At 40.7% G+C, this 10,208-nt stretch overlaps 1 protein-coding gene across 2 annotated transcripts; it reads left to right on the top strand.

Moving 5' to 3' along the window:
• The first annotated feature begins 400 nt into the window (after positions 1 to 400).
• On the top strand, positions 401 to 9,203 carry notum2 (notum pectinacetylesterase 2). Of its 2 annotated transcripts, XM_064322769.1 has the most exons (13): positions 401 to 498; positions 1,845 to 1,915; positions 2,331 to 2,648; positions 3,506 to 3,558; positions 4,029 to 4,124; positions 4,271 to 4,331; positions 4,911 to 4,987; positions 5,118 to 5,220; positions 5,776 to 5,964; positions 6,209 to 6,309; positions 6,475 to 6,622; positions 7,000 to 7,047; positions 7,575 to 9,203. In XM_064322769.1, exons 3-13 carry the CDS (start codon positions 2,350 to 2,352, stop codon positions 7,879 to 7,881), a joined length of 1,482 nt encoding a protein of 493 aa, XP_064178839.1. In that variant the 5' UTR covers positions 401 to 498; positions 1,845 to 1,915; positions 2,331 to 2,349; the 3' UTR covers positions 7,882 to 9,203. The 2 variants fall into 2 exon arrangements, with proteins under 2 accessions (XP_064178839.1, XP_064178838.1); XM_064322768.1 differs by lacking the exon at positions 401 to 498 and having other exon boundaries at positions 1,694 to 1,915.
• The last annotated feature ends 1,005 nt before the right edge of the window (positions 9,204 to 10,208 follow it).

Below are 10,208 nucleotides of genomic sequence, written 5' to 3'. Positions count from 1 at the left end.
TGCAGGGTCATCATATTTATCTGACCTGGTACCTCACAACACCAGAGAGAGTCTTCCTTTTTTTTTCATCAAACGGGAACCAGGTCTGAAGAGCGCCTCTATCTTTGTATTGAGCGCGGCTATGCAAAGAACACCTCGGATGAACACACATACATGGACATATGTGGGTTGGTATACGAACCCGGGACTCAGCAGAAATAGAGTTGAGGGCATGCTGCACGAGCAGTCCAGGTATGGAAGGGCGATGACTGCAGCGCCGAAGCGCTGTCCGTCTCTGTGGCTCATTAACGGGTTAATTGACATGTCAGGATGGTGTGCATTTCATTGATGAGAATTTCAGGTCACACTCGTGATCTCCTTTGCTGATCAGCACGTCACCCTGCAGCTATCCCAGGGATATGTGAGATCAGTTTCAAATGCCCTGTCTATTCCCCCGCAGAGTCAAACTCCTGCGTTGAAGCCCTGGTCAATCTGTCCCCTTGAGAAACGCAGCTAAAGGTAACACTCTATCATTTGCTATTCTTTAAAAATGAAATCATTTTTTATCAAAATTGAATTATGAGGGTCCAACAGCTGAAAAGAATTTTCATTGTGTACATTCAGTGTAGAATGTAATCTTATTTATGTATCATATAAAGCAGAATGATAGGGTTGTCAGTGACACAATTATATTAATTTATAGTTTTTGTAAACTGTGTTCTGGGGACTTTTTTTATTTGTTTGCATAGATAAAATTTGTATAAGCTATTTTATTGCTGATATTTTTTGAAGACATGCAATATTTATAACTTAATTCCAAGTGAATTTAAAACAGCCACCATTGATCAAACTGTAGCCAGCACTTAATAATTTAAGTGTTTCTCCTTTTGAAAATAAAATGACCACAGGACACATCACTCAAAATTATGTCTAAACCAGTATTAAAGTGATTTTTTTTTTGCATGAAGCATCAATTAATCTTCACATTAGTATATTATAGTTACATTTTCATGAATTTAATCAAAAAGAGACAAAGAGTGTGTAAAATTTTAGACTAACCCTGAAAGACCTTTGGGCTTGTTTTTATGTTTCTGTGTGTATGTGTATGTGTGTGTGTATGTGTTCTTGTAAATGTACCAACTTACGGTGCATGCTGAAAATATTTGTTAAAACATGGACATCATGTATTCAGCTTTGTAATCTACATAGTTCTTGGTTCATTACTGGGAGACAAGTGCAAATCTGCTCTACAAATGACCAAAGCCAATATCCTTTACAGATAATACAGGTTCCCTCAAAATTCTGTTTTTTTAACCTACCAATTTGGAATATAACTCCTTAGGTCTGCTCTTCTGGAATTGCCATTTTGAGTCATAAATCCAAGAACTTCACCCTTCACTCAGAATATTGATAGTATATGGTAGGTCACAAATGGGAATGGGAATCTTCGATCTAATTAAATTTTCAGTGTTATCAAGAACCATTCCTTTTCTCTGAATGACATGTGCAATGTGCAATCAACTGATTTGGGGCTACATACCACCTGGAAAGGCCCTGCAGGTATTTTAGCCATGCTGGTGTTTAAATCAAAGCTCAGCCAAGTGTAAGGGAGGGAGGGCTTGTCATAGGGTCGGCCTGGGTGGGCGGGCCCTTGAAATGTGTTCAGAGGAGCGTGTGTTATCTTTTCTCCTCGGCGTTGGCCATCCAACCCCGTGTGTCGTCCACCCAGATTTGGCGGCAGCTCAAAGGGAATGCAGGGAAATGTGATCCATATGGTGGCACTATAAAGTCCACCCCAAACCTGAGCCCATATCAGAACCAGCCAAGCCTCCTTAACCGCCTCCCATTCACTCTCCACTCCTCAGCGACAGCAGTGATCCACCTTGCCCAGAGATCTTCTCACACCTGACTTATCCCAGGAGAGGCTGCTGAAAGGGTATGTTGTCCTAAGCAGGAGAGATGCCTTTAAATCAGAACTCATCATTTGTAGGATTTGGATTTAGCATGTCAAATAATAATGTATAATCCTCCCTGGCTCTGATCTTTAACCTTAGGGATTAATTTTAGAAGAAAATATCAAATTCTATAGAGAATGCTATGGTCATAAATGTTTTGATTATTTGACAAAAAACCCCTGACATTCAATGTTGGATTAAGGTCCAAATTTCCATGAACACGTGATTTCTCTGTGTATCTATAAAATGGAATGGACATTATCAACAGGAAGATGGTTATGAGCCACTAGATTTGAACAAACAAATCCTAAATGGGCAGTGTAGGCTGTGTACTGTGGTCCACTAATTGAGTGTTTCATTGAAGATAATCCCTGAATTTTTATCTTTTCTTAAAAGAGGTCCGGTTGGATTTGCTATGAATTTACTGTACCATGTGGTGTTCCTGCTTCTGCTGGGAGGGGTGTCCTGCCAGAACAACCGCAATGCCAAGCCAAGCAGCAAGTTGACCAAGAAGACCGGCAGCCAGAGCGCGGAGTTGGCCCCGGACGATCAGCCCCAGTCGGCGCCGGGGGCCGTGGATCCCGGCAAGGAGTCCGGCGCCGGCGGGCGGTCCGGCTCACAGCAGGCCCCGGCCCTCCCCAAGCCCAGCGACGACATGAAGCTGCACTTCCTGAAGAACACGCAGGTCACCTGCAACGACGGCACTGCGGCAGGGTGAGATGCACCGCCATGCTTTTTCCTCCTGACCTCCCGTGTGTGGAACTGCTTTCTGGAAACCACGCACAGTACCCAAACCACTGGGCAACAATCTGGGTGCAAGGTGACATACTGTAGGGAGGTGGAGAATCAGTTCCCCAGACTAAACAGGTTTCAGCCAGGGGAATACGCTTTGTACAGTAGAATTTGAGCTTTTCCCATCGGTTAGAAACTGGATTTTATTGATTCTGTTGTAAAATTCATTTTTCTTGACGATCCATGTATGATTAATATATAGATATATATTCCAAAAGGCATCTTTGTTGATGATCAAGATATGTTTGCCATGCTGATATAAGTGGTACCCACTTCAGAGGATGAAATATAATGTCTTTGTAAAGAAGTGGCACATTAGAATTAACTTTTTCAATTAGCTTATTAATATTGGAATAAGTACTCATTTCATTTTCAAAGCAAGTGGAAGTTTAAAACTTCGCTTTTTCAAAGCGTATTTTGTGCATTTACAACTCGTACAAATTAGAGGACAATCAAAATGCATGGGCAAGCTATAAATCCCATTTTTAACATAAACATGGACAATGATTAATTACTTCCACCTTTTGACAAGGAAATGCTTTCCCAGTGGGATATATTTCCAGGCAGGGGTCAGAGTTTAGTTCCAGGAAAAGAGGACGATGATGTCATGTGCTGGTTTATAAATGGCTGTTTCCCATTTTGTTGCATTAATACAATTTTAAAAGAACAAATGCAATTTGCTGGAATATAAATATTTATATCCATATATTGTATGTGTGTTTCTGTTGTGTGTGATGGTTTTTTATACCTGACATGTGCAAGCTGTGTTTGGTCTGCAGATTTTACTTAAAGGAATTTAAAGGAAGTAAGCGATGGCTGATATTTTTGGAAGGTATGTATTTTGAACTCATCTGGTTAATTTTATCAAGGGTAGTCACTGTACTTGAATGTTGCACTCAGCGGCATTTTGACTTGGAGGTCACTATTTTCAATGAGCTTTTTCTATCATTTTAAGGGCATCTTCTCTCTCTGGAGACTGTATTTAGAACCTTTTTGAACCTTAGAAACTTCCCGGGGTTTGTATTTTGAAGTTTTGGACTTTGTCTGCCAACTCATTTAACAAAAACCATAATAAAGTAAACTTATCATACAATTCTGCACCACCAATGCTTTTAGGCATGCCTCAGTGGACTGGCTTACACAAAGCAATTAGAAAGTTCAGGCAGGTGACTGTAGCAGGTGGAGCTGCAGGTGCATGCCTCAGATAATCTCAGTCCATTCTCCACAGGCTTGTGTTAAAGGCTAATACCAGGATTTCCCTTCTCCACTCATCTAAAGCTAATATTAGGGTCTTATTTTTAGGTGGTTGGTGCTGCTATAACAAAGAGACCTGCAATTCCAGATATAAAAATATCCCTCGTCTCATGAGCTCATCAGAGTGGGCGCAAACCCGCAAAGGTGGAGTACTCTCTTTTCACGTTAAACACGCATAAATGATCCACTTCCCATTTTTGACTGACGTTATTCTATACACTTGTGCAGTTTAATGGTGAATTAAAAGAAATGTTATTGAACATGTTTCATGTGATTTACTCTGTTCTCAGGAACTGGAATACTGTCATCACAGGCTGAGGAAAATCCTCACTGGTGGAATACCAACATTGTGTGAGTTTCACAAATGCCTGCCGTTTAAAATAAAAAATGCAAAAATGTCATACATAGTACATAGTCATTTTGTGCTTCATAACCTTTTTTTGTGTTTCTGCTCAGTGTTTCATTGTGTTACATTTGTTTTCATGTCTGAGTGCAAAACATGTACATAGCAATGCACTCTGGATTTTCTACTTGAAATGGAGACATTGTAAATGTATCATACAAGAACTGATTTGTCCTGGGTACCTGCCGTAATTTTTTTTTGGATGTTTTTGAAGTAACATGGTGCCTCTTAAGTTACATATCACTAACTCTAACATCTAAATGGCAGAAAATGTGTACAAGACCTCTCACATGAGCATGAATTTTAATGCTCATTAAATGCATTCGCTGATCAATACCATATCCATTTTTTTTCTTTAAGGTAGGGTGATTGCTCCTAATTTAAATAAGTCAATCTGCATATGTCCAATGAGGGTGGTTTTAGCCTATTGGAGTAGTGATTGATCATCAAATGGTCCAAATATCTTGATTCCGTTAGAGTGCATCTGAGTAGAGCTGAAGTGAGTTATGATGATGCGTTGTCTACAGGTTTATTCCGTACTGCTCCAGCGATGTTTGGAGTGGGACTGCCCCTCCACCCAAGACCAAACAAGGAAAAGACACTGGTAGGATTAATCTCCATTTAAAACAACAACAGCACAATCCCTATGGACTTTGTTATATTACTGGAAAATCTTGGTCAATGCAGAAATGGAAAAACATAACTTCAGGACTTTTCCCTATTGTATTTCACAGCTGAGTATGGCTTCATGGGATCCTTGATTATCCGAGAAGTGATTAAGGACCTTGTTCCCAAGGGCATCAAACAGGCCAAAGTTGTCATGTTGGCTGGCACAAGGTGAGCCTACTTGGAATCATGATGGCTTGAAATTCAACCCCAGTGGGTAACTCTGTCCCCATTCACCATTCACAGCACCTCTATATGCAATACTGGCTGCAGGTATTTTTGGCACATCCTGTTGTTTACCGGAAATATGTTTACCGGACCCTGTTTGCCATGAACAATGACCTATAATTGTCCTCTCATGAAAGCGGGCATGAACTGGGATTCTGTACTTTAAACAAAAGCAAGATTTTTTTTAAATAGACCAAAGCAGTTTGGCGGATTTGTCAGGCAATCATTAAAGCAAACTAGGTTTAATTGTAAATCACAGTTAAAGATGTTGTCTGAATACAGGCTATAGTTCTGAAGATTTTAATAACAGAGTTACTGTTAAACTTTTGTGGGATGAGCTCAACACAACTGCAACAAAATGCATTTTGTAAAACAACTTAATGTCTTCTGGTCACTCCAATGCTGTGTGGTGTCTTTTTACTTTAACTAGTGCTTCATTATGGAATGGCATTGAAAAAGAAAGAAAGAAAAGCAGACTCTGTCTGTGTGTGCCTGTAGTGCTGGGGGAACAGGCGTGCTGCTGAACATTGAGAAGGTGTCCAGCCAGCTGCAGCAGTTGGGGGCGGAGGCACAGGTACGAGGACTGGTGGATTCCGGCTGGTTCCTGGAGAGCAAGCAGCAGAAGGCACCAGAGTGTCCTGACAGCATCTCCTGCACCCCCACGGATGCCATTAAGAAGGGCCTTCGGTAATACAAGCACCCTAAATGGAGTGATCATCCATGAAATCAGTATTTGGAAGCCATGATTTGCTGACAAAACGCAGCAGTTCAGACAGTTCTGATATGCTCTGCCTGGGAAACAAGTATTGATATTCTGTTATTTATTATTTTGATGCTAGTTCAGTTATTTCTGGTTGTCCAGCTTTGTGCTATATACTAGCTTCCAGCTATTTTATGTCTGGTGTTGGAGCACTCTCCTTTGCCTTTACAGGCTATGGAATGGGGTCATCCCAGAGAAGTGCCGTCAGCAGTACAAGAGAGGGGAGGAGTGGCAGTGCTTCTTCGGTCATAAGCTCTACTCCTCCCTGACTTGTGAGTACCTATTTACTTCTTCATCTTTAATCTTTATAAGAGTTAATACATTTGTCAGAAAATGTTACAGCCTCACTGCCTGACACAGAGAATTTCATTAATTAAACTGTCCACAGAAGCACCTCTCACGCAGAATTTATTTTTGCCCCCTGTGTCCCTCTATAGCCCCGCTGTTTGTGGTGCAGTGGCTCTTTGATGAAGAGCAGCTACGAGTGGAGAATATCTACATCGGGGGCCAGTCTTTGTCCGAACAGCAGTGGACATACATGCAGAACCTGGGCAAGGAGCTCAAGAACTCACTCAAAGATGTCACGTGAGTGCCACAATATTTCACTAATTTATTAGCAGCCTTGACAAAGGCATGGGAGGAACAGCTGTATACAGTAATGCTAAACAAACAAATCTGTGCAAAAACCAATTGTCGTGGTAAAAACGAGAATACATTTGATTCCTTCAGATACTTAGTGCTCTATATTTAATAATAATAGGTTCTTTGAAAATTCAACCATGTGCTGAAGATCACTGCCTTCTCTGTTCTTGTTATATCATCTGAAACACTATTCCCATTGTGTTTATTGAGGCTTTCAAAAAATAAATCTTGTAATGGTTGATTTGTGATGTCAGTGTTATTGGATCAGTGTGTATTGGAGCAACCTGTCTGTGGCTCACTGTCAGACATGTGCATTTCAGGGCGGTGTTTGCTCCCTCCTGCTTGTCCCACACATTGATCACTAAAAGGTAAGGATATCTGAGCTGGGCCTGAAAAGCACATTAACAAGCGTTGCTCCATCTCTCCAGAATGAGCTCATGCTACTCTTTCTGTTAGGTCGTTCATCATGTCGCATTCTGTCTGTCACTGAATGCTATTTCATACTTTCACTGTCCACCAGCTGGGCTGAGGCTCACTAGCAAGGGTGGTGGAGTAAGGGGCGGAGCCTAAGCTGGGGCCAAAGCAAGGGAGAGGGGTGTGGTTAACCATGAGTTGAGGTCGCCTGGAGGTGTGGTTTGTTCTAAAGCTGGTGATAGGTTGAGGAGTGTATTTGCTGTGTTTTGTAATCTAATGCACGATACGGTGAGAAGATAAATTGACCTGCATACTGGCACACTGACAGGAACTATCCCTAAATCTTATGTGAGATGTAGGAGGTCTGGCCAGAGTGTACTCTCTGTCTTTAATCGTTCACTCTCTCCCTCCCTCCCTCCCTCCCTCTGTCTTTTTCCCTCTACCTCTCTTTCACAACCTTCTCTCGCCTTCCCTTTTACAGTAACTGGCTGGATTTCCAGGTTAAAGGAACCACTCTCTCACGGGCCCTGCAGTGTTGGGATAAGAGCCTCCAGGAAGCAAATCGAAACAGCAAGACCGCCCTGAAGGGCTGCCCCATCCATCTGATTGACAACTGCCAGTGGCCTCAGTGCAACCCCACCTGCCCAGCTCTGATTGATCAGACCACCCAACAGGAGCTCACACTCCTTCAGGTGCTTGCAGGAATGGGCCTGGATTTGAAAAAATTGGGCTTGGACCTTAAGCAGGAGGGTAGCACTTTAACTGGCATGGTCAGTAATGGCGGTTAGATCCAAGCTACCCGGGGCATGCACCCAACCATTAAACCACTGTGGTCCTTTGAGGGGAGGAATTATGATGTAAACATAATGATCTAAATCTGGTACTTGTGCCACCAAGCATTCCATTGTGCTCCACTGTCACATGGTGTTTTCACCAGTAGGTATGTCACTGGGTATCTGTTTCCCCAGGCACCCTCTGCGGCCAGAGGGAGAATTACCTGCTTGTCTCTGAAATAAGTTGAACATGACTGCTAAATACCTGTATGTAGCCATCAAACCTTTCAAAGCTTTCGTGCAAACATAATGAGCAAAAGTCGGCTTCAAAACTTGTTAATGAGGAAGCTTTATTTGCAGCTTCCAGTCTTATTGGCAAAACACAGTGACTTTTGTAGATTTAACTGATGAGATGTTATGTTGACTGGAGACTGGAGCAGTACTAAAGAAGCACATGTGAATGTTGGTAAGACTTAGTTTGGGGATACCGCCAGATGTAATCAAGGCTATCAATTCCACTCCTAGTCTCTGTAATTGATACCTTTCCCTGCTGATTGACTGGGTGAACGTTCCAAGAGCAGTGCTACAGTACACCTTAAATATGATTGGACACCACTCTGCAGGATTGGAGAGGCATCGCCATCCTCCTTTTGCTGAGCTGTGGAAAATTTCATCTAATGCTGCTACTGCTACTGATAATGTAAAACACATGAATACATAAATACGTTCATGTACAGATTTTTGAATATGATGGGTGCATGCTGTGAGCTAAGGTCAGTAGAGCGAGGGTAGTATATTAGGGCATTGTTACTCTGATAACCTCCCATGTGGCTGTCATAGTGATAGCAAGGGCTTTCATTTTTTGTTTTACAACATATTTGATTTAGACAAACTAAAATTGATCATCTGAAGTGAGAGTGATACTGATGTCTGTGTTTTCCTTTGCTGCAGGGAACTTTTCCCTGGGCCTTTTAGAAGTAAAGGTTGAATTATTGGTTGTTAAACACAGAGAGCATTCACCTCTCAGTGATGAAGTTTAATGCTAAAGACTATTTAATAATGCACATTGTTTTTTTTTAGAATAATTTCTCCATGATTTCAGTAAAATGACATAAACTGTCCTCTTTATATCAAACAGTTTTCAACCTTAAAAAGACAATTTGATTGTTAACAGTACAATTCTGGAGGTCACATTAAACATATTTATTTTTCATTACATTTGTTCATCTATATTCAGTAAAATAAGTAACTAACAAGATGTTTATTCTTACAGTATTATATGAAATTAAGTATTATGTATTGTATACTGGCACAATAAATTAAAGAGTTCAAAACCTTGTGTTGTTTTTTGTATTAAATCTAGTTTTATTGTAAGTGCACAATCATCAAGGATAAATCTTCTTTATTCTGTTAGAGCAGTGGTGTCAAACTCGTTGCCATGGAGGGCCGTGTGTATGCAGGTTTTCATTCCAGCCTCAGATCTTGATTATATAATTAGTTAAATTATTTGCTGAATTAGGGATGCAGGTTTGTGCACAATGGTGACCCGACGTCTATGGTGACCCGCATTGTCTAAATAAAAATTTTCTTATATTCTGTGCTTCAATGCAGTTAAACGCATATGGCTGAATGAGTAATTGGACTCAATTAAGGCAGCATTAATTGGTTGGAATGAAAACCTGCATACACACGGCCCTCCATGGCAACGAGTTTGACACCACTGTGTTAGAGTATGGCCATTTGGATGCTATACTATTTATATGACACTGGAGGGCGCTCTGTGCCTGTTCTAACTCAAAGGATTGTTTTTATATATGACCCAAGGAATAATTTTTATTTTATTTTTTTTGCCCTGTATTCATAATTTATTATGATTATAATTTAAAATTATACTGCAATAGCACCTGAATGATTTCATGTTCATGCAAATGCTTCACTAAAATATGGTATGCATTTATACACTACCAATGTAAGAGAATAAGCATGCACAAGGTCTTGCTAAAAGGTGTAGAGTACCAGAATAAAAAGAATAACAAATTCACAGTAAATGAAGAATAAAACATAAGTATGCAAGTTGTATTCATTATGTATAATCAAACTATTGCCACATAATGATATATAAACATATATCCCTGCCCTTAACTTTGCCAAAAGCAGTCTAATGCAAAACATATGCTGTCTGTGAGAGCTACATTAACCGTGAAGCCTCGGAGAGATGTTCTCATGAAATTGTGATAAAGTGAGCTATTTGATTATCTACAGAACTGGATAGAGAACAGCTGGCTTTATGACCCTGGCACAATCTCTCTCTCCACTATGTCCAATGCTCCACTAACCCAGCA

The sequence above is a fragment of the Anguilla rostrata genome, chromosome 2 (assembly GCF_018555375.3).
Source record: "Anguilla rostrata isolate EN2019 chromosome 2, ASM1855537v3, whole genome shotgun sequence".
Classification (NCBI taxonomy): Eukaryota; Metazoa; Chordata; class Actinopteri; order Anguilliformes; family Anguillidae; genus Anguilla; species Anguilla rostrata.
Note: the sequence above shows the minus strand (reverse complement) of the source record. Positions and strands in the feature narration are given on the sequence as shown.

What these genes read in the sequence shown, in the direction of transcription:
- notum2 (XM_064322769.1), top strand. Translation starts at nt 2,350, where the DNA reads ATGAATTTACTGTACCATGTGGTGTTCCTGCTTCTGCTGGGAGGGGTG. An exon ending in TGGTGGAATACCAACATTGT is followed by an intron (nt 4,332 to 4,910) that starts GTGAGTTTCACA and finishes CGTTGTCTACAG; the next exon opens with GTTTATTCCGTACTGCTCCA. An exon ending in GCCATTAAGAAGGGCCTTCG is followed by an intron (nt 5,965 to 6,208) that starts GTAATACAAGCA and finishes TTGCCTTTACAG; the next exon opens with GCTATGGAATGGGGTCATCC.